This window comes from Falco biarmicus, chromosome 1, assembly GCF_023638135.1.
Source record: "Falco biarmicus isolate bFalBia1 chromosome 1, bFalBia1.pri, whole genome shotgun sequence".
NCBI classification, from domain to species: Eukaryota; Metazoa; Chordata; class Aves; order Falconiformes; family Falconidae; genus Falco; species Falco biarmicus.
This window is the reverse complement of record NC_079288.1, coordinates 23,567,644-23,595,440: the sequence shown is the minus strand read 5'-3', so window position 1 is coordinate 23,595,440 and position 27,797 is coordinate 23,567,644. Positions and strand designations below refer to the sequence as shown.

General features: G+C 50.4%; 2 protein-coding genes across 2 annotated transcripts; both read right to left on the bottom strand.

The window, feature by feature from the left end:
- Positions 1-1,291: 1,291 nt before the first annotated feature.
- On the bottom strand, positions 1,292-17,280 carry RCC1L (RCC1 like). Its single transcript, XM_056325486.1, has 11 exons — positions 16,839-17,280; positions 15,920-16,049; positions 13,296-13,424; positions 12,405-12,471; positions 11,222-11,273; positions 9,529-9,613; positions 8,333-8,514; positions 6,780-6,864; positions 5,563-5,736; positions 4,208-4,293; positions 1,292-2,603 (listed from the first exon to the last, which is right to left on the bottom strand). Exons 1-11 carry the CDS (start codon positions 17,232-17,234, stop codon positions 2,526-2,528), a joined length of 1,464 nt encoding a protein of 487 aa, XP_056181461.1. The 5' UTR covers positions 17,235-17,280; the 3' UTR covers positions 1,292-2,525.
- Positions 17,281-18,122: 842 nt separating this feature from the next.
- Positions 18,123-27,006, bottom strand: NCF1 (neutrophil cytosolic factor 1). Its single transcript, XM_056325500.1, has 11 exons — positions 26,715-27,006; positions 26,132-26,212; positions 25,695-25,770; positions 24,084-24,249; positions 23,891-23,946; positions 23,468-23,590; positions 22,831-22,938; positions 21,920-22,037; positions 20,966-21,073; positions 19,214-19,356; positions 18,123-18,595 (listed from the first exon to the last, which is right to left on the bottom strand). The coding sequence occupies exons 1-11, from the start codon at positions 26,784-26,786 to the stop codon at positions 18,477-18,479; spliced, it is 1,170 nt and encodes a 389-aa protein (XP_056181475.1). The 5' UTR covers positions 26,787-27,006; the 3' UTR covers positions 18,123-18,476.
- Between the last annotated feature and the right edge of the window lie 791 nt (positions 27,007-27,797).

Below are 27,797 nucleotides of genomic sequence, written 5' to 3'. Positions count from 1 at the left end.
GAAGGGAGGCATGGGGGGAAAAAGGTGGTTTTAGATTTGTTTTTATGCCTCATTATCCTGCTGTTTCATTGGCAATAAATTAATTTCCCCAAGTCGAGTTCGTTTTGCCCATGATAGTAACAGGTAAGTGACACCCCTGTCCTTACCTCGACCCACAAGCTTGCCATTCTATTTCCTCCCCATCCTGTTGATGGTGGAGTGCCAGAGCCCCTCAGTGAGCACCTGGCCATGGTCAACCCCCCCACTACTTTGACCAAACCAAGGGTCAGCGCTGGCATTTGCAAGACCACAGGCTTTCCACCACTTAACCTTGTTCCCATCAAGCAGCATGTTCCAGAATGTCCACAGCCACTGTAATAAAAGTGCCAACACTCCCACTGCATTAAGCCATACAACACCTCTATTTAGGGCTAAAGACCTTGCTGGCATCTAATTAACACACAGAACTTGCAATTTATTGCACAGCAAGACTGCAACACAACCAGGTACACCACGGCATCAATTCTCACGCCCGCTCTCTGAACAGCCCGGCCCCAAGCTGCACCAGGGAACGGCAGTGACCGAGAGCAGCTCAATGCCCGCAGCACTCCCCACACTGCCCAGCCGTCCCGCACAGCCCTCCTCCAACAGCAACAGCCACAAAGGGAATCAGCTGCAACATCGTGCTTACTATAGCTCCTTAATATTTGTTTTCAATGCTTTAATAAGCTTCCTCATGTTAAAAGGGCACTGCTACTCCCCACGAGACCAACAAGACATGTTTGGGCAGCTCAGGTTGTCCAAGGCGCATGTAGAAGAAGGTATAAATCCAAGCTAACCTAATGGGAATTCACAGCAGTGAGGGTCTGCCACAATTTAATGGCAGCTTTCTGCTTGCTCTCCCTCAACCCACCACAGCAATACCAGTTCCACGGTAACGTTAATAACAACTCATATACGTGTCTATTTCTGTGTACTTTGTTTCACCTTTCCTGTACTTTACACAAAGCCCTTCAAGCCTTATTTCATCAAGGCAGAGTTTACCCCCTGAGTTTTGGTAATTACACAACAGATCCGATACAGATTTTCCACTAATGGAGCCAAAATGTGAGTATGCCGTGTCCCCTGGGTCTGTGGATACCGTGCCTGCCCTGCAATGGTATCGGTCCTACAGGCGGGGAGGTGTCGCAGCTGACAAAAGAGGTTTCCTGTCACATCATTGTGAGCCGAAATGCTTAAGTTCAAATGCAGCGTGCAAGACAGAGCAGCTCATCTGTGAAGTCAAGCTCAACAATATTCCCATCACTACTGATAAAGGCTTTATGATCACTTTATTTAAAACATATTAGCTTGGATTTTGCCAAAATAATTTACACAGTAGAAGTATCCCACACAGGGAGAAATGATGTAACTGTGCCTGATGTCTGGAGTATTTCACAGCAGACACTTCCCCACACTTCAGTGTGAGATTTGGTAAGTACCTGCTACAGGTACAGATAGCTGCATCCCAAGTGCACTCACCACAACTTCTTTGCTAAGAAGGTACCAAGAAACAAGGCTCTGCTTCTAGCCCATTAAGGCTATTTCCCTGCTAGGCATGACCAAAAAGCCTGGCTAATTTAAAAGGGCTCTTTGCAACCAAGAGCCACCATACCCCTGAAGGCAGAAAGGGTGCAAGGACTCCCCCCCTAGAAAAACCCCAAAGGCTGCAGGGTTTGTGGTCAACACGTGAAGACAAAGGTACTTGAGCAGTGAGCACTGGCCCTGCACAGAGCTAAGCTGTTTCCAGCCTCCCGCCGCGATCAGGACAGACTGGCCACTGTCACTATCAATCCATCCCTCCCCAGCAACAGCAGCGCAGCCAGCCTCCGATTTATCTTTCCGTGCTGTCTTATGGTGCAAACAAGTTCTCACTCTTCCAGTTTAATGAACATGTTCCTTGGGTGTTTGGTCTTCAGAGCCTCCCCGGAAAGCCTGCAGCAGCCTGGGATCAGAGCCGAGCACTGCCCCCACCGCTGCTGGTGGTGGGCTCAGAGGGCGGCTGTGCTGGGCTCCCGACAGCCAGCAGGACTCTTCTTTCACATAAAAAAAATAGTTATAAACCCCCCCCACCCCCTTCCCTTAAGAAGCAGTTCGGCTCAGCCCAACGCTGACACCCCAGAGCTGGTGACAGGGAACATGTCCATAAATGAATGTCCTGTGCTACAGCTTTCACCTCATGCCAGTCGTCCTTGAGGGAGATGCTCTTCATCCTCAGGCAGGGAGGGACTCACCAGCCATGAGCTGCGCCCCAGACTCTTTGGGAGCTCATCATGAACCAGGCAGAACACTCCTTGTGTTTCACTCTCCTCAGGGAACGTACATACTTCCTATGGCCAGGCTGGAGCGTTTCAACAATGCAGAGACAACATACCCAGGCACTACCATGGCTGTCTCCGCTCACAGTCACGTCTTGCTCAGCTTCACAGAACAAGTCTTGCTATCCAAGAAGCTGGTCACCAAGTTGCCCCATCTTCTTAGCACAGCGCTGAGGCCCAGCAGTATTCCTAGATAAAAGACTTGGCCATGCTTACCATATGATCAACTCCACACGCAACATCCACCACCTCACCGGGTACAGTCACCTGGATCAGACACAAGAGAGAGGATTACTTCAAGCTGGTGCTTTGCACCTGGTGTTTGCTATTTCTCATCCTCCTCCTGCTTAACACACCAGCTGGTTTCACAGGGGCTTGCACCAGTGGAAGTGCCATCTTGAAACCCAGAGGAAGCAAGATCCAGCACCAGACGTGCTTGTGCGTTGAGCTGTGAAGTATTCCCCTTCTCCCTTCACAGAAGCACACAAACCTTTGGAAGGACAGACAGCGAGGAGACTGTAGCCTCAGCCCATCTGTTCAGCAGCAGAAAAGCACGACCGGACGGAGCATAATCCAGGCAGGGGAAGAGGACCTGCCCAGCCACCACAAGGATTTGCCTCTTCTCTCATCAGCAAGGACTAGAACAAGGCAAAAGCTCAACTCAGCCTACGGCAGTTTTCACTTGGATGCTAAGCAGGCCCAGCTCACTCACCAGTATGGTTATAGCTCTTTCACTTAGAGCTGACTTCCAACTCACGGGAAGCAGAGGCTACAAACACAAGTTTTTCCTTAGAGCTAAGGGAGAGGCGAGATGGCTAGTTCTAGGGCAGGAGGTCACAGGCAAGCAAACTGCCCTTGCTTTGGTACCATGCCGTAGGAGTGTCAGACAGGAGTTGGCTGCTTGAGGGAACACAACCCTCAGCATCCACACTCCAGGAAACCTGGACGTGCCATGCTTGGTGAAATCAGAAACCCCACTCTGCCACAGCAGCGTGGTTTTAGGCAAATGCTCCAGGGTTGGTCTTTTTTTTTTTTTTTTTGTTCATTTTTACAGGAAGGAAAAAGCATGCTACAGAAACACATCCACTGCAAGTTCAGACACAGGGAAAGGGACTCCTGGGTGGTCCAACTGATTGCCTCCCTCCTCTCCTACTTGGCCTTCATGGAGACTGGGAACATCTGTTAGGCTGAGTGCTGAACTCCAGAGCCAAAGACTCCTCTACACCCCCAGAGTCTGGCTCTCAGAGCCATCAGAGAAGGGTGTGGAACTGGAAACGTTGCGAAACAGCTATGAAAACAGTTCAGTGGCTAAGGATCTCCTGTAAGTACAGTCAGTCCAGTGACCCACCACCATAGCTGCTTGACTTGGAAGAGGAGCAGGGGAAGGAAGCCCACTGCTATGTGGACCTGCTGCTACTATAGTCTGACCACCACGACCAAAACGTTCACCTAATTTAGATGCGTAATGTAAGGGTTTTGGGTCACAGACAACCAATACCAGCGGTTTTCTTTGCAGCATGTACAAAAATGAAACGCAAGTTAGAAGGGGAGGGAAAAGGCAGCAAGGGCCAGCAGGTAGACGACTCTGGACAGGAGGAAGATTAGTTCAGATGTGATGGCACAGCACCAGATGTTGCTCTGGGATCTGAAATTGATACTGAAATAGCAGATAAAAACATTTACTGAAGACCTCCCTTTCTAAAGCAGGCTATGCAAGGACCTCTGGAAAACAAAGCAGTTCTATAGTCATCTTAGGCTTCCATTTCTTTCAGAATTGATCAAGAGAACTACATAGCAAATGATGTTTCTTGCTCTCAGAATAACAGACCATCTAAAGAATATACTCTTGGCCTTAATACTACCATCCTTACCCTCCAGGGGAAATACTGGTCTTCCATTCTTCCAATTCCCAGGCAGCCTCTTAGATTCTTGCCCCATACAAACAGTTCTCCTCTGTCTATACAAAATGAAAAAAAAAAAAAAAGAATAAAATAGGGCAGACTCATTAAAAAGGAAGAATTCTATTTGTGATGCTGACAAGTGTGGCTACAGTGCTTCTGGGAGTATAAAGGTTTACACACGCAATGCAAAAGCCATTGAGTTTAAGTCCAAGAACAATAAATGTACTTGTGCTTGAGGACTGAGGAAAACAGTGCCTAATGAGCAAGACAAGCAGCAAGTTCTGGGCATGTCTTTCCTTCCCCCTCTTACAGCTCCTGCTTTGGAATTTTCTTCAAAGAAAGGGTGCAGCAGAAGAGATTCCAGGGAATCATTTGTGGTGAATAATTTGTGCTGGAAGTTAAGACAATTACAGCTGACCCACACCAGCTATCAGCACAGCAAACCGGGTAAGCAAGTCAGATCTGTCCCAAGCCATCACCTGGGGACTGGTTAGGCAGCTGCCTGACAGAAGTGACCTTCTGGGGAAAAGAAAAAAACTTGCGTTCAACAGAGTCGGAGAGTTTTAATCTCCTCAGCAAAACATGCAGATCCCCAAAGTGTTCAGATCAGCCCCACAGCACAGACAACCAAAACATGATCTGTAACACAAGTACAATTTAACCAGAATAAGGTAAAGCACCCTGTAACTGACAGTGTCACACATATCGCTTCCCCAAGAGATATCGAGCACTTTGGCACCTGGCACTTTTCATTAGTAAACTATTACTTTCACTACCAAGCACAAGGGTTTTCTGTGCTGCTGCCCTCTGCTGCCCATTTTCAAGTGACTCTAATACTCAAAACTTCCCTTAAAGGCTGGTATCAAGTACAGGGTGCGTGTACCGGAGTGTCATACCCCTGGACGTTACATGTGTAGGTCTTCCCACCTCAGATAGCTAACTCGGTTGGTCAGAAAAGCCAAGAAACCCTGACATCTAGCTCCAATTTAGACTCAGTTTTAGTTTGCTCATTTATCACATAAATTCCTGCTGCTTCTAAAGGGAAACTGACTGACTCTGTACAAGGAAATGAGAAAAAAAACCTTCCCAGGTTTCCTGTCTGAGAGAAATTTTTTGCTTGCTTAGAAGAATAACACTTTCTTAATTAAAGTCAGTGCAGTATCTATGTTAGAAACCATGCTGACACCTGTAATTGTGCTGCCTGCCCCTCCTGTTTGCATTCCAATGTGCTTTAAGTTTAAAGATAGATGGGTGCTTTGTTTTTCTTTTAACTGCCAATAATATGGCAACGTGACTTCTCCATGACAGTAGGACTAGAAACTTACTTGTAAGCGCCGCAAACTGGCTGAGTCCACAGCGAACGTGAGCAACACGGATGTCCGGATTGAAGTCTGACCAGCCAAAAAGGCTGGGTGGGATCATCTCTGGCACTGCTGTCTCTATTAGGTTTGGTCCTTTCCCAAGAATTCCGTATCCCCAGACAAAAACATTTCCTTCTTCTGTATTACAATAAGAACACATTCAGTAAGAAAGTCTGTGCTTGTGAAATTCATGCCATAACCAAAAGTTAATCTGACCCAAAGGAGTATTTTTCCTTTCTCCCAGAGCAGTCCAGCACCTTTTGATTATTTAAAATTTGCAAACAATGCACTCCCATCCAAATACCTTAATTTTTCCTAAGCTATGCAAGCAGATCAAGCTTCACAGGCAAAACTTTCATGAGGAAATAATGTCAGCACAGCCTGGATCAAAACTTCAGCTTACTGACTGATGGGACAGAGGTTGAGTGTTTTATTATCACCGCTTTTTCCTTTGAAGTGTGGCCAAACCAGCAGTAGGCTAGTCACTCTGCCTGGCACTCTGCCTTAAACTGGGTGCCTGGGAAAGGCTGCAGTTGGACAGCGTAAGAGTAAGTTGCTGTGTCTGCTAGCTCTGCTCCCTTCACACTAGAGGCTCAAATGTCTTGTCATCACATCTATGAACATCCTCCTTCAGATGATCCTTCATCAAAGTAGCACAATCCTCTCCCTCCTTCATTTACTCAGTGACTTTCAAGCTGTACTCCCCCGGCCACTGCCAAGCCAAAGCAGCATTCACTAGAGAAGCCTGCTGCAGAGTTTCAGTGTTCTCAGAACGCCACTCTCCAACCTAGTTTATCAGGATTTATTTACATGTCAGATCTATATTGAGTCTGAAGGGCTCTTCTTTCTCTCAACTGTTGCCTTACTTCCTCCCTATATCCATCTTCATTATAGGCCACACGGCCCATGTGATCAGCAAACAAGATGAACCACAAGCAGCAACCATGCTCTTGTTCCAGTTTGCGTGAGTGCTTACTGGAGACACACTGGAAGCAATGCTCTGCAGCTAGTGAAAATAACTCCCCTGGTACATTAAGTCACAGCTTTCTCAGCCTCCCGGCTTTCCTCGTAACAGGCAGTACTCTCCTGTTTCCAGTAAACAAGATGCTGGCTCCACGATGTTACAATTCACCTACTGCTTGGCCTTGCACTAAAGAGGATGACTGTAAAAGCCAACTCACCTGTTAGCACAATATTGCCAGTCCCTCCACATGCAGCCTCCTTTATCTTCCCAATCTTGAATGGCAAATGTCTGGGAACGTTCACCTGTACCAGGTTGTAAGAGTTGTTAGAGACAAGGTAAACTGTAAACTAGACACATTTTTAACTTCTGCTCTGGTTCTGGTGAGAGCTTACATACATTGAATTCCTGATACAGACAACCTTTACTGCCCGAATAACACAATGAATGCACGTCCCAAGCTGACAAAAACTACATGAAATTCCTTTAGGGTTGAGAGTGAGGACAAAGTGGAGAAAGTTACCCACTGGAAAGCTTACAGGCATGGCAACAAAGCTGGGAATGCTTAACATCTGCTTATATCCCTGGCTTTCTAAGTCAGACACAATGGGAAAGTCAATACACAAGCACATTTGCAAGTTTTCACAAGGACAAGATGACTAAAATTTGGTCTGCAGTGGCATTTTTGAACATACTGGGGGGAAGAAAAACCACCACTCTAAGAAAATCATTCTATTTAGTACAGTTCGACAAAACAGAACACTACACGGTTTGTCATACGTAAACAGTGACCTCTGATCTCACAGATAATACCAACTCCGCTATTCCACAATTTCAGCTTTTAGATATATATTGTATGTAAAACTCCCACTTTGGCAAACATGCCATTCATCTGTTTCAGAACTCTCCGGTTTCCACAAAGCACCCGGTCAGGAAACTGCTACTCAACTTGGTCATCGTCTTCAGGCCTTACAGGTCTCAGTAATTAGCCCTGTGTTAAGGATACATCATCAGGAGAGGCATGGGAAACAAAGGTACTTATTTTGCTAAAGCCATACTAATGCAATTGTCTGCTCTCAGCCTTCTGCCAAGAATATCTTGAGTATTAATTAATTCCCTGACTCCATTTCCTACAATAACTGTGAGAGGAGAACATCTGCCTAATTACCTCAGTACTACAATGCTTAGTGTCAAGTAGCACTATATTTTTGTCCCACATAAGTTTGCTCCAAAAAAACTTTTCTCTGTGAGACACTGGGATTTGTTTAGGACTCAGCTATAAACTTACTAAGGCTGTTTGTGAAAAATTTACCAACATCGAGGCTGGTGGGAAGGGACTTCCAAGGGTTATCTGGACTAGCACCACGCTCAAAGCAGGACCACTCAAATTCCAGACTGGCCAGCCAAAAGACTAATTCTTGTCCTGAAGTCAGCACAAGCACTCAAACTGGATCTCAACTGGGTGCAAAGTCCACGGGATGGGGAAAGGAGAACACGGGGCGTACTCTTCCTTTATAACAGACTAACAAACTGAGGTGAGGTGACACAAGCCTTTGCCTATCAATAGCTGGGAAACATACTGCCCTAAAGCTATACAAACATTTTAGACAGATTGGTTTTGTAAGCATAGGTAAAACCAGCCTGCTAGCGGTGTTAGTTTATATTGATTTATACTGCTGTCAGAAGAACCAGAGCAGGAAGAAGTGTGTAATTTTTAACTCTGTGCAGCAGCTGAACCGAAACTTGTAAAAACATGCCCCCAGGCCAACTGACCTGTGTGGTTTCTGTGACAGATGCCAACTGCAAGTACTCTGAATTTCCCCAGCCAAAGACATCTCCTTCATCTGAAACAGCCAGACAACAGTCCCCATAGGAAGAGACCTGGATAATGTTTACTCCAGCAATGTCACCACGTAGCTTAGTTGGAACACTGGTGATGTTGTAGTGTCCAAGACCTGAAAGGAAAAAGGCAGAGAGATGATGAATTTTTTCCAGACGTACTTTTAATGCCTACCAGGACCATTTTGTCATGTTATAACCCAACCACCCACCCTCCAAAAGAAAGCTTTCTGTCCATATCTCTTTACTACCACCTTCAATGGCCAAGCAGCCATTAACACCAGTTCTACTACCCAAAGCTGCCTCTCAAGAGTACAAAACAACTTTACACAATCACACCTGGAAAACAGTATCATCTCTCTTGTCTGCATGGACCAAGGTGTTTGAGAGTAGTAACCAAGACAGGCAGATATTCTGACAAAGGTGAAGCTTCACAAACCAGCTGCACCCTGTCTTCTGCAAGGAGAGCCACGAGTGACAGCACACTCAAATCCACTCAGACAACAGCAAGTCAAGTGGCAAAAGAGGCTGGGAAGCAAACACTTCACGTGACAAACAACTGCCTAGAAAAAGGGGCCAGAATGCAGATGACAGGAACAAGACAGGCTACAGTACATCCACAGAAGAGAACCATGGGAACAACCCAGCTTCATGAGCAGCAGAAGGACTAAACACTAGGAAGGATTGAGAGGAAGTTCTTTGACAGCAGAAGCCACCAGAAAAAGAGCACGGCCAAAGATCCCACGCTGAGACAGCTGTAGCTGCCAAAGGTCTCTGTCAGTTCAAAAGGAGCAAGCAGCAAAAGACCCTGAAACGAGAATTGGGAAGGCAAAGCCTGCACAGAACCAGGGAGCTAACCTTCCCATGCCACTTCCACATCCTCTCACAAGCTTTATAAAGTAGGCACATTCTCCTCAGACTGCACGCTTGGATCGCCAGCATGGCATCCTAAGGCTCCTCTAAAATTGAACTGATTTGTCTCAGTTTAGTTACACAAAAGTACACAGCTGGAAACGTACCAGCCCCTTTCTGTCCACGCATGCATGACAAATACACATCACAAGCTCTGAATTAGGACAGCTTGCTATCTTCATCAGTTCGCTGAAATGCAAGCTGAGCTGAGCTCCTACCTGTTTGTCCGTCAGCTCCCCATCCGCAGGCATAGACTGTACCTTTCTTAGTTCTAAACAGACTGTGGTCCTGCCCACACACAACCTGCACACAAGCAAAAAGTCAGAGCTGGTCAGGAAAGGTCACGTGTTCAGAATCGATTTAACCAAGCATTACTGGCAGACAAATTGAGCAATGAACCTCCATGATGCCCGTCAGCTCAGATTTTGACCCTTCTCTCCCGATCAAACGGCTCTACAGACAAAGAAGGCCAAGAACAGCATGATACAGCACAGAAAATAGCAGAGTTTTCTTTGTGGAAAGTGATGGGGCAGTTGATTTGGTCTGAGATCCAAAACAAGGCCTAGTTAACAGAAAGCTCGATTCAGCAGTACAACACAATAAAACAGCAAAGAGTAGATAAGAGATCTCCCTTCCCAGAGTGCTACCACATGGCTCTCACTGCCAGCTACAAACTGCTATTGATTCCTTGCCATGTAATCGTTCTAGGAACACATCTGTTCTCAAATTGACATTTATATTGAACTAGCAATCATGTCTGTCAAAGGCTTGGCATGAATTAAGTCTAAAATCTTCAAAAGCAGACATTAAAACTTACCCAAAGATTAAAAGGATTTAAACCACAAGCTTAGAGAGACTACCAAGAATATTAAGCACATAACTGCTGTCAAAGTACAAACAGGTACTGATTATTCAACCCCCTTGAAAAAAACCAAAATTATGAAAAATCCAAGCAGAAGTTTACAAGCCTAAATCAAAACATCATTAGGATGTACCACCACACACCCCCATCACATGGACCTAAATGAACGACCTTCGCTTTCCACAATACTGCAAGGAACAGGAGCAATGTCTGTCCACAGAGACCTGCTAGAGGAGCATAGGGATACTAGTAAACTGCTCCTGTGTCTAGAAATACAGCAGCCACATGCACACTCAGTGGCGTTTATGCTGCTCCACAGTCCCTTGCTCTCCTAGAAACCTGCTCTAGGGAAACGTTGGCTGGTCCAAGTGAATATTCTCACAGCTCACTTTTGAAATGGGGAAGACCAAATTCAAATAGAGTAGCTCCCAATTGACAGAAAAGTGACAGAGCGGAACAACAGCAAGGAATCAAGACAGGAAGAGATGAGGCATCAGAACAACCTCCCTGCCGTGCAGGTGTTACCTAGGAGCCAAGCAAACAAACGCTGCATTGGCACTGCCATCAAATTCTTCAGTAAGTTCAGACCCTGCCTTGCCAGTTACAACTGCTCTGCAGAGGCAGAGAGCAAAATGCCACCTTGTGCTTTTTATAAGCAACCAATAGAGTAGATCGCTTTGTCATTTCAAAGAGCTTCAACTGAATGATTGGCATACTGGTATTTTTTATTTTTCTCTCATTACAGAATCAGAGACTGGTTGAGTTTGGAAGGAACCTCAGAAAGTCACCTGGTCCGACCCCCCAGCTCAAGCAGGGCCACCTACAGGCAGTTGTTCAGGACTGTGTCCAGATGGCTTTTGAGTACCTCCAAGGAGGCAGACTCCACAGCCACTCTGGGCAACCTGTGTCCGTGCTCAGTCATGGTAAAAAAAGCGTTTCCTGGTGTTCAGAGGGAACCTCCGGTGTCTCAGGTTGTGCCCACTGCCTCTGAGCTTGGCTGATCAGCCAGTTCTCAATCCACCTTCAGAATTCAGTTCAGATCCTCTTACCTGGACAACTCTGCTGTCAAACTCCTTCAGCTGATGAATTAGATGGCTTTCACTGGACACCACCAACCAACCACCGAGAAGAGAAAAGGCAACACACACGATTTCAGAGGACTACAACTGAAAAATGTGAAGGTAGACCTACCTTTACTGAAAGCCCCATTGCTATTATGAGAAGAGAGATTCTTTCACATGTTCTGTTATATATTCAAAGAGCATAGTTCCACTGTTAAATTACTGCACAAAGGAGGAAAGTAATTTTGCATTCTCTTATTTAAGAAGTTAAGAACCGGCACTTTTTAAATATAGCCTCTCGTGGGAATTAGGGGTGGAGGCAATCCTCAGACATGTTCCTTAGTCTAGAATGAGCACAGATACTAAGTAGTACTGCAGCACCTATATAAACACTACACTTAAGTAGATTAACCAGATATTGCAGAGCACAAACAATGTTGTGTTAACATCCATGTCATTCTTTCACAAAAACAGGAATCCTGAACAATCCAATGACCAACTTCCACAAGAAAAAACCCAAAAAACAGCTACCCAAACTACAGCTATTTTCTTAAAACTCTGCAGGCCAATTCTTGTGGATCACAGAGAGAGCAATGAGATCTCTTCTAGGCCCTGCCAGAGAATCAGTAACTTTCAACATATTCCCCCTATCCACTTACATCACTACTATCTCACAGAGCGTTTTAAGAATATGCTTTGGTGTGGCCCACAAAAGCCCTGTAAAGGAAAGGCACTAGAGATTTAAAGGTAGTTACAGCAAAGGGATCCAACAGAAGGATGCCTCTTTCATCTTTATGTGGCACTTCTAACACCTTCAGAAATAGCATTTGCACTCTGAGAGGCTAAAGGGAGAAAGAATGACTACTAACACCAATTACCTCAAGCAATTTACGAAGGCTGGGTTTTCTCACTACACCCTGTGAAAACTGTCACATGCTGACATCTTTCTGTCTTTTGTGAACGTGGTCAGAAGAGTGCTAGTGTCCAGCCTAGTTTAAAGCCAGGCTGTTTATATGATGTCTGCAGCATAAAAGCCTGCTCTCAGACACCTTAATCTTAAATGGCATCCTTATCCTACCAGATTTTTCCCACCTTCAGGCTTTTCTGTAGGGTTGTTTTCACACAATTATGTTTTTAACATTATGGAAGTTCAGGATCTCTGGATTCTCACCTGTAAGTTTCATCTTCAACAACCTTCCGGCCACACTGTCCATAAGCATTGTTCCCCATTGTGAAAACTGCAAAACAATGATGAAATGCACTAGGTTTATTACTGTCCAATCCCCTGAAAGCATCTTTTCAGGTACACAAAATATTTTCATGCGTCCCCAGCACAAGAGAAGGACTTTAAGTGACTGAATCCATTTTCGTCAACAACATCCTGGCGATATTGTTGCAGGCACAGTAGAGGTACCTGGAGCCCATTGGCTGCTTTTCAGTAATTGCCTAGTTCATCCTGCTGTTGCCAAGGAGACTCAGAAATAGATCAGTGCTCCCACAGGAGCGTTAAATCAACCAACCAACCAGCTCACCCACTGACAAGCAGCACTGGATCGCTCAGCACAGCACTGAAGCCACTGCACCAGAGAATTCCCAGAGACGTGGAGAGCCAATTCACAAACAGGATCTTCTATATAAAGACCTACTAATTAATTGCTTTTATAAATGTAGCACTCTGGGGCTTCAAGGGGAAAGTAACACAGTATTGGCACAGCCATCCAAAACAGAGTTCAAAAACATATCTGACTGAACAAGACAAACAGGCTACACTTCAGTGAGGCCTGAGGCTAGATAAACAAACCATATTTTGCAACACTTGTAGTGAAAAAGCTTCCAACACATTTACAGCTTGAGCCAAGCAGAGCTCAACACACTGTTATCAGCTCAGGGCTCTCCCTCCCAGCAGCAATCCCACAAAGGCTAACAGCTATCCACGTTGCGTTTACAGTGCGGACAGCCCATCTGGGGTCTAGTTCTAAAGGGCAGAAGACAATTTTTTTTCAGAGTTTTTAATAAAAGCATAGTCAGGCATCTCCTGTCACCAGCACAAGCCATACTATACCTCCTTCACTATCTGTCAGGATCAGGGAATGGGCTCTCCCACAGGACACCTGCAAGACTCGAGTCTGCTGCGGCTTCTCCAGTGGTAATGGAATTGGAGATGGTTCCAAGACATACTCATAGCCCTTAGCTTAAAGAAGACAGAAATTTAAAGTGTCACTAGCTTCCACAAAGCAAATTCATCATACATTTGCCCACCCTGCTGAACACACACACACTCTCCTATTTTGTTACAAAAGCAGATATATTTTAGAAAGCCAAGAAACTAATCAAAGTAAAAGACTGACTGGGGTTCATCAGGGCAGGGATGGATGAAGCCAATAATGACTGCCTAATCAAAAAATCTACCACACCTAGAGGCTCAATGTTATTAAGGCTTCGTGTGGCCAGAACTGAGAAACTGAGGCTTTCAGCCGTATGTTCAACTACTTTGGCAAGTAAGGCTGGATTACCAGAGAGCTTAACACCAAGACAAACTTGTGCAACCGGGGGTATTGCAAACAAGGTACAACGGCAGCAATCAGAAAAAGACAGCACAGAAGGTGAACAAAAAAAAAAATCATAGGGCTTCATATTTAAAGAAGAGTAGATTAAAGGACCTTTCAGAAAAGAGGAATGCAAGAAATGTTAGCTAGCCTGGCTCCACAGGGGATAAGAGATCTAATGCTTACGAAAGAAAATGACATGCTGTACTAGAAAAAGAAGTTTTAGTAACTTGAGGAATATGTAATCAGTTACAGTCCACTGGGGGGAAAAAAATGGAAAAAAAAAGAACAGCAAAACATAAATCAGTACTAGGGAAAAGGTTAAGGGGAGATAAAAAGCTTTGATATCAAAGAAAGCCACTGTAACAAGTGAAACCAAATCCCACAGGACACGAAGCAGCATTCTGCTTACATGTAGCAGTGTTTTAACTAGTCCTCACTACCTTCAATTAAAAAAATAAAACAAACAGAAAATCTACACATACCCTTTTACAGTAAGGCACTACTTGATGTGAGGATGGGCATGACAACAGGCTGTTTACAAATGGACAGAGCCTGCCACGCAGTACAGCAGGAACAGAAAGGCAGCAAAGTTTGTATCTACCTAACAAGACACGGAAGTCACAAAGCAAAAACCTTTTCCTCCCTCTGTTCCTTCCAGCAGAGGGACACAAGCTACTGGGATCTGTAGTAATCATCACTGATATCTGAAAGATTTTGGAGAAAAGAGGCAATGAGATGGCTAAGGAAGAGGAGGGTAGAATATTAGTAGTTTAGCTGAGAAACAGCTGAAGTTAGAGCATGAAATACAATTATCCAAAAGCCAGGTTGCAAATTCCCCTGGAAAAGCAGCATATACAGGGACATGGTGCTGGAGCTAGTAGGTACCACAGTAAGTCTGTAAAACTGAGTAACGAGCAGCGCATCCAACAGCAAGCTTGCTTGTGGGAAGTTAAATACAGAGCAGTGGCGATCCCACTGATCTGCACCATGCTTTCAACAGATCCTACCAAACACTGAAGACTCTCTTACTTAGGTTAAATAGTTTTGCAGTTCAAGCCCTTCTATCTCTGGATTCTCCAGAAAAAATAATCAGCAGGTCAGGTGAAAAATGAGAAAAATCACAGGACACTCCTGAGACATGAGCACACGCAGAACTAAGAGTAAGAGCTGAAACCTTTAAAAGCAGAAGTGAGTGGAGGCTTCTGTGTACCCTTCGTTTTGCAGCTACTGTTGAGGCACACACACTTGCTACATGCACACACTCTTGGAAATCGATCCAGTATGCCAGTAGCAATGCACAACAGCAGCACCACTGTAAACTTCAGCATTCTGCACAGTAGCTGCAGTTTTCTTTTGTTTCTCCACAAAGTTTAATCTTTTGCCCAATCTGATGTGCCACACCTTAACAGATTATGCTTTTATACGCTATAAAGAGAAAACCTACTTTTACCATGGTTTTCCCCCCACTGTTTATGGGGGAACATTTTCTAACAGTTAGAGACAGCCATTCTATAAGGGAAGCAAGTCTGTACTTTTCATATCTTCTTAGGTGGAAGGTGGCAATGTTCTGCACAGAAATCATCATCTTAAATGTATGTGAGAGCTCGGTACATGACAGAATGACTGAATAACATGTTTTTCCTTCAAAACACATTCTGGTATTAAAATAAAAAAACTCTAAAGCTTCACAAAAAAAATCCACTAACTGTATAAAAAGATCCCTGCAGGAAAGGAAATTAGTTCATGAGTGCAAGGGCAACAGAAGCAGCAAACCATCTTGCCAATTCTGTTTTATTAACTAGTCCACTACATTGTCTACTATCAAAGTACAGAGATTCAAAACAACAACTTAACGCACACACACTTCTGCAGAATAAATACTTAATTTTAGTTACATCCAGACAAGAATGGAAGTGCAGGGCATAGAACTGGTGCATACCTTGATCAGTCACAAAGCACACAAAAACACAGCAAAGTCCCCAAAAAAGATCTCTTAAAAAAGAAAAAAAAAAAAAGCAGAGCCCCACACCCTGCACCAAAGCCTCCTGGGCATTCTACATGCCTTCTAACAAGATTCCCATATCATATGTATCCTGTAGTGCTGCCCTGTAAGTCTTTAAAACAGTTCAATCCTTACTTTGATCTCTTCTGCTTCTCTGGAACCCAAGCTGGGAATCCTTGTTCAGCCCCATGCCCCACACTTTGATGATGTCCGCGGTCTTAGAGGACAGCAGTGTGAATCCGTAACCGCAGGCAGCAGAAGATATCTTTGAAGACAAAGAAGAACCACACCATTCAGTTATAAACTATGGCTCAGAAAAACAAGTTTCACCCCATGCCATTTGCTCATCAGCATTCATCGTTCATTAACCTACAGTTCAAATTCATGGTATATATGGTTCTTTGCAAAAATTATCAGAAACACTTGTCAGTGATAAGCACAACGGCGTAAACTCAAGTCCAACAGTACCACTTCAGAGTTTTGTTTTTGTGTGAATGCATCTTTATTTTTGCATTTTGGACCCATTCAAACACAATAGGAAGATTTATTGGATGACACTCAGCAGCAGTAGATGAAAAAATCCACCCGAAACACAAAGAGATATTAAGAGAATAACATTCCCCTGTTTTACTTCTTTTGCCAAAAAAAAGCCAGCATAAAACTCCAGCCTTCTTTGCACTGGGCAGCAGAGCACGAGCACTGTAACAGGCAGGCAAAAGGACATGATTTGCAACACAAGCTTCTCGCTTCAAGAATAGCTGTGAAAGCCACTGAAAAAGGAGGCCCATTTTCTCTGATAAATATTGTTCACACTCCTGCTTTCTTAATTAAGCCTCTGACAAAAAACCCAATTATTTTCCAAATTGCACGCTACTGTAGTTATACCAAAACCCATCCTGATTGATATCGCTATATCAATTAAAAAGAAAATTCACGGCAAAGTCTTTAAACCAGGTTGCTTGAGGCCTTCCAGGGCTGAGGGAAGGCTCCGGCCCAGCCCGAGGGGCCCGGCAGCGCCGCCACCCCCCGCCCGGCTCAGCCCGCCTCGGCCCACCTTGGCCGCCGTCTCCAGCCGGTAGGGGGTGGGCTGGATCCGCCGCCGCCTCTTCCAGCCCGCGTCCGGCTTCACGAAGCTGGGGACGCCCAGGGCGCCCGAGTAGCAGAAGCCCCAGACGAAGACGCGATCCTTCCGCTCGGCCGCCTTCCCCGCGTACTGGAACACCGGGGCGGCCTCCTCGGCCTCCCTCAGCTGCCGGGTGCTCTGTGGGCCAGCCGGCCGGGCCAGGGCCCTGCGGGGGGCCGGGGGCGGCCGCCGCGCTGCCCTCAGCGCTGCCCGCCGCGCCGCCCACATCGCCGCCGTTCGCCCTCCCCGCTCAGGCCGCCGCCATCTTGCCGACCTCTCACCCGCGACCCCGCGCGGGGGGCGGGGCCCGGCTCCCTCTGCGCGCATGCGCCCGGCCGGCGTCACGTGCGACGCTCCTCTCTTAAAGGGGCTGTGCCGCCCTACAGGGGTGGGTCCGACCCGCGCCCAGGCGTCTGTCTTAAAGGGGCTATGTCACCATCGCAGGGGGTGGGCCCGGCCCGGCCCGACCCCGGCCCAGACCTGTATCTAAATCTAGATCTAGGTATAAATCCAAACCCAGATCCAGGCCTACAGCCAGACCCGAATTCAAACCCAGACCCAAATGTAGACCCTGACCCAGACCCAAATGGAGATCCAGACCCAAATCCAAGCCCAGATCCAGACCCAGACCTTGACCCAGACCCAGAACCAAATGGAGACCCAGACCCAGACCCTGATCCAGATCCAGATGGAGACCCAGACCCAAATCCAAGCCCAGACCCAGACCCAGACCCAGACCCTGATCCAGATCCAAATGGAGACCCAGACCCAAATCCAAGCCCAGACCCAGACCCAGACCCTGATCCAGATCCAAATGGAGACCCAGACCCAAACCCAAGCCCAGACCCAGACCTTGACCCAGAGCCAAATGGAGACCCAGACCCAAATGGAGACCCTGACACAGCCTGGCAGCCCCAGGGGCCCTGCCGCCAGCCCCAGACCCCTCACACCCAGCTGCCACTTTGGGGCAGCCACCCTGCCCCATGGCTCCTACCCCACCTGGCAGACACCATGTCCCACATCCCAGCCCAGTTTCCCCTAGGAGGGGTGAAGCAGCCTCCTCCCGGGGGGAAGCTGCTGTCCTTTCACCTCCCTTGACTGACTATCCCCCCGTCCGCACATTTCGCAAGAGACCCTTGCCCAGCCCCCCACGGGTAAACACGTCCCTGCTGCCAGGCTGCCCGCGCTACCCAGCCGTCCCGGAAAACTCTGAAATACAGCTTCAAAGTGTCTCTATTGATGAAAAACGCAAAATAATTCAAAATACAAATAGGGGGTCTAGTGGTGAGGGGTGCCTGGTGGCTGCGGAGGCTCCAGCCCCCAGGAGCGGGCAGAGGACTGGTCCCTCCTCATGGTGCCCTTTGGACATCTTCAGCTTGGCACGGTGGGGGATGGAGATGGGCACTGGCAGCCCCGGGTCCAGCCCTGACCCCAGCAGCTCCTGATCAGGCCCCGACCCTGGCATCCCCTGATCCGACCCCGACCCTGTCATCCCCTGGTCCAGCCCCCATCGCGGCTGCATGGGAGCTGGCGGAGGGACGGCATCGGCTGCCGCGGGGGTCCAAGGCCTCACAGGACCTTCCTGCGGGTGCTCTCAGTGCAGCGGTTCAGGATGAGGTCTTTGCTGGGGCGCGGAGGAACCGCAGGTTGAGCCTTGGGCTTGTTCTCCTCTCGCTCGTCTTTCTCAGCTGCGGGTAAAGCAGATGCACGGGTGGGTCAGAGCTCTCCGTGACCCAGCACCTGCATGTCAGCGCTCAAAAGCTTCCTATGGAATGGCCACCAAAGCTCCTGGCTTGCCTCCTGCCTCAGCTGCCAGTGATGGCCTCCATGAGGTCAGGAGCTCATGGAAGCTCCTGGAAGTCAGGAGCCTGCTGGAAGCCCAGCTCTAGGGCTGCGTGAGGAGCTGCTGTCCCTTGGGCAGGTCACCAGTCTGGCATGGGGATTACCAGACCTAAAGCTTCTACCTCCGTAGCAGCTGCCTTCTTCATGCAACCCTTCCCTCTAGGTGCTTTGCCAACAGCGAATGTATGTGATAACGGTAACGTAAGAGCAGCACGGGTGAGGTGGGGGGCATGGAGGAAAGTGCAGGTCCTAAATGTGGGCCGACCTCCCACCAGGACCACATCTGCTCTTTTCTACCAGACCTATAACCTCATTGAGAGTAAGAAACCTCACTGAAAAGAAGTTCCTCCCCACAGACACTTGCTCCATAGGAAAAGGGTGGACAGGCAAGGTGTGACTTGGGGCACGGCCATGCTTGTGGGGATTCAGCCTGTGCCCAGGGTAATAGCCCCGCTGGGACTTACTGATGACGTTGGCCTTGTTCTGGAAGTTTTCCTTCATGTTCCTCCGGCTCTGGATGTACTTCTTGCTGTTCCTCCTGTAGGTCTCCTGGCTGATCTGCTTCCGTCTCTGCTTGTGGATGCTCTTCGCATTTCGGATGGTGGATCTGCAGCGAGTTAGAAACAAAACTTCCAGTTTTCGTGCCAGCAGCTCTCACACCACACACTTACTTGCCCAGGTTTCTCCCTCCACGCTTCCTTCTGTGCCTCACCCAGACCCCAACAGCTGCTTTTTGGTTTTGCCTGGTGGAAGGCAGCAGGTGGATGCCAGCCCTCAAGGGCAGCTGTAGGTGGGACATGGATGTACAGCGCGTTAGGAGGCAGCTGGAGTGCTGCTTTGGAAGCAAATTCTGAAGGGTGAAGCCTGAGCACAAGCCTGGAAAGTGATGATGGGAGTGGCGAGGTAGATTGGGCATAAGGTTGGAAGGACGAGATGGGCGTGAGGTTTATCCCAGAAAGCTCATGGAAGTGATCTATAGCTCTTTGACAAATGGACATACAGCATCTATACTGGCTGCAACACCCAGACCCCTGTGTGGGGTTTGGCATGGCTCCCTGATGCCCAGGATCAGTCCCTGGGCGAGGGGAATAGAGCGCAGGGTATGTGTCAGCATGCAGTGCTGAACCCACAACAGAGAAACTGCTGAGAGAAGTGAAAGGCTGAGCAGCCCAGGGCTGTAGGGCAGCACGCTGCTGCAGGGGAACCCCCAGTGTCACAGCTGTCCCGACAGGCAGACGAATGCCACCACTTTGTCTTCACTACCAGGGCATAAGCCAGGTGGCTCCTGATGTCCACCACACGGCATCATCCTGCCCTGCTCAAGGCAACGTGCCCCTCTGCCTTCAGCCCCTCCCTGGTGGGGCCACGCGCCCCATTTCGTAGCCAGCTCCTGCCCACAGCAGCAGGTCACCGCCATTGCACAGGGCTCAGCTGGCTGCCGTCACCAGTGCCACGGGGACATGCGTGCACAGGGGGGGCAAGTCACTGGCCTTGCAACCGGCCACCTCCCCTCCCCAAGGGTCAGTCAGCATCGCTGCATCCAAATACGTGGATCTGGGCCATTTGACACTGTCTCACACTCAACCCGTGCTCCAGCAGAGCTGGATTTTGAGAGATTTTATAGTCAGGCTGCGGTGTTTTCTTGCAGGCAAGAAAAGATAGTGGCAAGCTCTGCCCTTCCTGGCAGTTTTCTTTGCTTTGGAATTAATGAGTTAGTATTGCTTTTTATCTTTTTAATCAAAATAAAATCCCTTCCATTAGCTCAAATCCTCCCATCAGATTAGGCCATTTGGCAACTCTGATTAGTCAAATCTCTCCTCGCTTCTCAAAGGTTCAGTGGATGCACTTAGGAAATAAGAAAAAAGGCCAATTTGAAAACTAAATGAGATTAGCCCAGAAAAGAAACTTTGCAGAAGGACAAGGAGAAATACGCCTCGCTGAAGGACCTGTTGGAGCAAGGATCATGCAGCCCTGCGTCAGAAATGCTGGGGTGCCTCCCCCGCTGTGCAAGTCAGGGAGCACAATGCTATTTTTGCTGCAGCTCTGCAGGATCTGCCTCCTTCTCTTGGTCTGTCTTTGCCCTGCTCACAGCTCTCCTGGGCAGTTCCTCATTGCCAAGGCAAGCAAGGAACATGGCAAATCACGGGCTGGTTTCACTTCACCACCCTCGAAGAAAAGCTTTAGTCCTCCCTCCGGCCACCCAGGGCTTCTCCTACCTCCGTGGAGGAGCGCTCCGGTTCCTCAGCTCACTCTTCGCAGAGGGGTTTGTCTCCCCGGCTTTCTGCAGGTACATGGAGGGGTAATAACCCGTGGTTTCATCCTTCCTGCAGTGCAACACAAAGTGACATTGCTTGCAGTTGTGGCTCTGCAACCACCACATCTTCACGCCTGTCCCCAGATGGTGCTGGGTGAGTTCCCATGCTGCTTGCAGCAAGGGGAGCTCTGACTGTCCCCCCCACCTTGTGTACTTGTGGCTCTCCCTGGAAGACTGCGGTCAGTCCCAAAAGGAGTAGGTAGCAGGCAGAGCAATGGCTCACAGCTGAAGGGTCGTATTATCTCCCCTAGGGGTTTTGCTGGGCTCCTGAAGCATTGCTCAGGGCCTCCTGCCAGCCTACCTGGCTGCTGTGTGCTCCAGACCGCACCCCCCCCCCGCCCCCTGCCCAATCCCCCCCAGCCCAGCACACCTGCAAACATCAGATCTCCTGGTCACCCGCCCAGGCACAGGCTGGGGCAGGGGGTCCCCAGGGTTTGCAGCCACGCTGTGCCCTGCTGTGAACACGCAACCTGTGACTCTCCGGAGCACAAATGCAGCTGGGGTTCCCCTTGGGAAAGCCTGAGTTTGCAGGGCAGGCCAGGGCTGGGGTGAAAACTGAGGGTTTGCAATGCAAATCGTGCCAGAATACTTAGAGGTAAAATAACAGATACTTTTTTTTTTTCTCCATCTGTCTCCTTCCTGGGTATTTCTGAAGCCCCCAGCCAAGGAAGCCCCAGCTGTGATGTTTAACATTTGACAAAGCCACAAGCTACCAGAAGCAGTCTTGCAAAAGGAAGTGCTGGGCATCAGCACCCAAGGATCCACGGCTTCCACAGCTCCAGTGTGGAGAACTGCTGGCACATCCCTTCCCTCTGCGCGAATCCCACTTGCCTGATCTGTTCTTGGCATCTCTCACCTGATAACCCACCAGCCATCAAGGAGCTTGTGGATGACTTCGATGGTGTTGCCCTCCTGGAGGGTCAGCTCGTCCTCCTCCACAGCTGTGTAGCTTTTCAGGACAACGTACTGCTCACCTGTGCACAAAATCGGGTCAGGGGGTTGTGTGCTACCACCCCCAGGGAGGGGGCTCAGCCTCTGCAGCCCCTCAGGAGAGGAGGCACCAGAGCATCTACCCTACATTTTAGGCAAGAGCCAGGGTGCTTCAGGTCTCTGAGTTCAGATTCAGGCTTCCCCCAGCCTTGTCAGTGCCTGTGGCTCATCCCAGCCCCTCCAGCACCAGTGCAGGAGGAAGCCGGTAGATGCAAATAGTGGAAGCACCCCGGTCTCTGCTGAAGAGTATGTTTATAATTCAGGTGGTTAAATGAGGAAGAAGGAAGTGTTGCGCTAATAGAGTCTGTTGCAGTGTTTTGAAAACCACGAAGCAGCAGCCCAGAGAGCAATCGGCATGGGTCTGAGGATCCTCCCCCTGCTGCACATAATAAGGCCCCACTGTCACGGTGGGGTGATGGGGAGGGCTGGTAAGGACAGCACGGAAGCCAAGAGCTAGGGAAAACCTGCGCTTTGGTTCAGATGCTGCACCATGCTCCTTTGCTAACCCAGCAACTCAGCACTCACCCAGCTAGCTCAGAACAGCCGCTGGACAAACACGTGCATCTGTGATCAGCCAAAACAAGCATCTAATGCTGAGCTGCAGGTCATAGGAAGCTCCTGAGGTTGACACCGGGGCCACAAACCATGAGATTTATCCTTCCTGGCAGTCCCTGCAGCAACATGTCCCTGCCCAGTGGTCCTGCTCAGCGGGGGCCCTGCAATGAACCCTCCCAGCGGGGAGCTGTGGTGGGCTGTTCTCCAGTGCACACATTTTACCTGCGTAGTTGGGCTCTTGCTCTTCAGACTCATCAGGACCATCCATCGGCTCCAGATAGGCAGCTGGCACCCAGCCCCGTTTGTTCTTCAACTGGCAAAACCACCAGCCTGCAAGGAAAGCGGCCATGGGCGAGAGTGGGGATGTTGTGGGGGCACCATGGGGGTGCTGGTCCCTGGCTGGGGTAGGCGTGGGCACCCATGTGGCCTGGGAGGAAGGGATGATGCTGGGGCCAGTCTCTGTTTACACGGTGCAACCAGGGAGCTTGGCCGATTCATCCTGTTTCCTCCTGGGCAGGAAACCTCACAGGCATGTGAGGAGGTTGCACAGTTTTCTAGGATCGCCCCACACCCTCCCCGGCCAAAACCGATGGTCATGTGGCTCCATCTCAGTATGAAACATGTCCCAAGGGGACAAAAAGCACCAAGAGGTTCAGTGCTGCTGGTTGCATTTGCTCTGAGCCTCTCCTCTCCATCAGGAGATCCTGATACAACCGCCCACCCTTTAACTCATGCACCAGCGTAACTAACTCGCATGCTGTGCTTGGATGCAAGAGGCAAGGGCAGTCCCCATCCCCCCTGAAATGGTGGCCAGGAGGGGGCTGGCCCTCGAGGGCTCTCCAGAGGGATGGACACATACCGCTCTCGCTCTTCTCCACGACGTCCACCATGTCTCCAGCTTTTAGAGCCATCTCGGATTTGGAGCTCTTCTCATAGTCGGCGATGGCTCGGTATGTTTGCAGGACAATGGGGCCCGTGATGTCTGCAAGGGAGGAATGAGACGTTCCCTCTCTCAGCCCCCAGCGCAGAAATAGCCTGTTTCAGGCAGGCCAAAAGCAGCCCCAGGACCACCCAAAGCACTCTCCCAGCCTCTTCTGGTCTCAAACCAGCTGGATCCCAGGACAGGGACTCATCCCCCCTGAGGCTGTGGTTTCCTCCCAGCTACAGCTCTGGCACAGACTGTGCTCTCGGTCAAGGCATCCGCCGAGGGATGGCTGCCCCTCTCCCCACTAGGCTTTGCTGCTGCCAAGGCAGCTGCTTGCACCCCTCCGATGCCTCTTACCGGTGGGGGTTTTCTTGGCATCCTTTGGCAGGAGGAAGACTTCGGGCTTCTTGATCCTGGCCGGGTCAGAGCAAAGGCAGCTCAGTGCAACCAGCCCTCGCCGCTGGCAGCGGTGCCCTCCCTGCAGGCTGCTGCCAGCACCAGGGGCTGGGGACGCAGTATTTCCCCCAGAATGGCAGGCAGCTGGACTCACTGGCTGTCTGTGACGGGGTTCATGTCGTCGTGACGGACCTTGAAGAAGTTGACCACGTGCAGGCACCGGGAGATCTTGTGGGGCAGGTTGATCAGAGCGTAGCAGTACTCGGCCAGCGTGCCCTGTCTGTTCTGAGTTGAACGCTGCCCGTCAAACCACTTTGGGGCTGGGGAAGAGGGGAAAATACTCCGAAAAAGCAGACAAAGCGCACTGTTTTTACAACTTTCCCAAGCAGGCTGCTCCGAATCATTGATTTTGCCCCCAAAACAAGTGGATTTGGCTTCAGGGCGCTGCACGGTGCCCATACGGTGCAGCCCTGCGGGAGTGTGGCCCCGTCCCCTCCCTCGCTGCTCCAGCCCCGGCCCCCGGGGGGGCACGCACAGTCCCGCAGAGCTGGCTGGAGCTGAGGCAGGGCCGGGGCTGGTTTGCAGAAGCGCTGCAGCTGCGGGTTCCTCTTCCCGGCAGCGAGTGCAGGGCTGTGCCCAGCCCAGGTGCTGCAGGCAGCGCGGAGAGCTCTGTGCTGCCAGACTCGTCCCCTGCAGCCCACGGACCCTTGCACAGCTCACGCCAGCCAGAAAAAGTCCTCGTTTGGCCCCATGTCGGTTACAGGCTAACTCCCACTCCTCTGCTTGGGCTAAGCCCAGCTGCTTACTCTGCTGGGACACAAGCTGGGGCTCCAGGGACTAGCCTGCGGCCGGGGCAGACATGCTCATTCCTCCATCCCACTGGCCATGGTGCAGCCGCTCTTGACCCCAGGGCTCCAAAATGCTGCTGGCAGCCCCGACCCACAGCAGCGTTGCACCCCATGGCGGGGTGCATGTGTGCGGCCAGTGGCACACCCCCCAGCAGTCTGACGCCTGTCTCATCCCCGGTGCTTTCACTTCCCCAGACAGGACAGGGACGCTCCGGACAGCCGCGGCATGGCAGCGGCAGCATGTAGGAAGGGTCCCGGCATGGCAGTGTTAGTCCAGCCCCAAGGGGAGCCCCCCAAACACAGCACCTGCACTGCTGTGTGGAGCATGTTTATTCCTCCTCGAGAGGTGTCGACCACAACCTGCAGCTATTTCTCATGTTCCTTCCTCCCTCCGTTAAAGCAGGAAATTAAATAAAAGGGGGAATTTTGCTGACCTGCACCTTGCATGGGGACAAAACATCAGCTCTTTGTATCAGGAGTTCATTCCCTGCCATTGAAGACATGTTGCATTGTTTCCTCTTACAAAATAACTGTGTTGCCATAAGACCACTAAAACCAATCCCAGTGATGCTGTCACCGGAGAAGGGCTCAGCTCAGCTCAGCTCAGCTCGGCTCAGGCTTTCCAAAGCCAGACCCTTTGCACCAGCCAGGGGTTCCAGCCAATGCTGTGGTATGTGTTTGTGGGGTGCCCAGCCTTCGGGTTGGAAGGATGGGGTCTGCGGGGCTGCGAGTGTTGGGAGTAACCACCGCTGATGCTCAGACCTTTCTGGGGTTTTGATTTCAAGCCCAGTGGGCAGGAACAAAGATTGCATCAAGCACCTGCGTGGGAGGCAGCTGGCAGAGCTCAGCCCGCCGGGGAATTTCCCAACCAGCTGCAATTTCTATTTCACCCCCCAGCCCTGGCGTCTGCCCCTCACCTGGCAAGCGTGGGATGATCCGCTTCTCCATGTTGATGTCCCCGGATTCGATGGGGAACATCTCCTTCAGTGCTTTCTGCGGAGCAGGACCAGGCACAGCCGTGAGGATGGCACCGGGGGATCCCCCTGTGGCACCCACTCTCCTGCCAGTGGCTTCACCCCCTTTGCCGGCACTTGCCCCGCTGCCACAGCCACGTGCTGCCTAGCCGCTGTGCCTCGCACTGGGAGAAATCTGCCAGGGGAGCACGGAGCCACCCCCCAGCTTCAAGAGGCAAATGAAGGGTGAAGGAGACTGAAGCACTGGGACCCAGGAGCCTCTTGGAGCCAGGTTTGTTCTGGGGCAATTCCAGCTGGATTTCAGCCTCCTCTTTTTTTATTCCCACCCCCTGCCCTGGTGTGCTGAGCCGGGGGCTGGTGCCCATCCCGGGACAACTCACGTGGAACTCGTAAATCTCGGTAAACCGGCGGTAGACGACCTTTTCGGAGAGGTCATTCCACTTCACCAGGAACATGTAGACCTGAGGGGCAAAGCAGAGGCACTGCAGCTCTGTGGGCAAGTGGGACCCTGCACCCCGCTGTGCCAGGGACCCCAGGGAGCACCCCCCACCCCCCCATACCCCCCAGACAGTTCAATTTCGGATAAACTGCATCTTTTTCTTCCGCCACCCCAACACAAGTAGCTTTTGCTCAGGTGATGAGTGAGCTGGGTGCTAGGGAAGCTGGGCAGGGATGGAGAGGGGACACAAACATGCAGATGGGTGGGAATCAAAGAGGGAAAAGCCCTTTTCAAACCTGCAAAGTAATCAACAGCTTGCAAAGGAGGTGCCCAAAATCTTGTGTGTTCAAGACATTTTAGCCCCTGGCTGCCTCCAGCTCACGCTGTCAGCCAGGACTGCCCCCCTAAAAAAAAGGATGCTCTCAGCCCCTCAGTCACATTTATCTCAAGAAATTTGCTGGCCAGGCTTTTTACTCCGTCCAGTCCTTACTACTCAGCTCATTGGAAGGTCGCCGCATACTCACATAGTGCTGGCTGGGGAAAAACCTTTTCTCATAGCCCAGCAGCTCGATGTGCCGGATGAAGGCCTCCCCCATAGCTGCTCCCAGCCACGCGTCCTGCGCCGACCCCTGTGCCTACCTCCCCTCTGCCTTCGCCCAGCTCCGCTTCGCTGATAAAGCTGCCAGGAAAGCGGAAGGCCCCGTTGCAATCGCACCCGTAATTGTTTACCCGCTGTGGTTTGTATTGAGTCGGTGCTTCCCGTTGGGAGTCTCCAGCCCGGCCCTCCAGCAGCTCCAGGGCTGGGAGGAGGCAGGCAGCAGGGACACCTCGGGGATGCCCTGGGGGCACCTCTGCAGCCAGAGGACAGTGAAGGGCCAGGGCCAGGCCGGCTGCCCCCATAGCCAAGTGGACCCTCTGATGGCTGCCGCTGCGCCGGTGGTGGCACAGGGTGCTACAGCCCCTGTTTCGCAGAGGGTGGGGGACAAAGTGCCTTGGCAATGGCAATCAGAGGAGTCTTCACCCTCTCAGGCAGAGCTGGATGGGCTGGATGAAGCACGTTAACGTGCTCCGCAAGCCCTGGGACAGCAGCACCATCCTCTGTAGGGATGGGAGACCACCCTGTGCTTCCAGGGCAGGCAGGGACGCTGGGGCACGGTGTGCAGGCAGGACGTGGCAGCCACAGGCCATGTGTGCAAGAGCTCCTGCCCTTGCATCACCAGTTCCTTTCAGCCACCTGCTGCTTCCCCAAAATCTGCCACCCCAGGACCTGAGCCAGCCCCAGGTCCCCTCACTGCTTTGCAGTGCTCACTGGGTACAGGGGCTGCCCAAAAGCGCCGGGCACAGGGACCCCAGGCATAGGGGAAGCCCAGGGTGGGCTGCAGATGGACCCCCACCTGCCACTGGGAGAGCACAAGGGTCCCTTGCAAAGCCCCTCTGAAATGGCAGCACAGCATCCTCCTCCTCCCCCGGCTCTGAGCAGAAAGGCCTGAAGGGCCACAGGGACTGCGCTCACCGGTCCTACACTGCTCACAGGCACAGGGGCACCCAGCAGCACTTTCGTCCCCAGCGAGGCCACCCTCAATGACAGGGCTGCCAGCGCTGCTGGG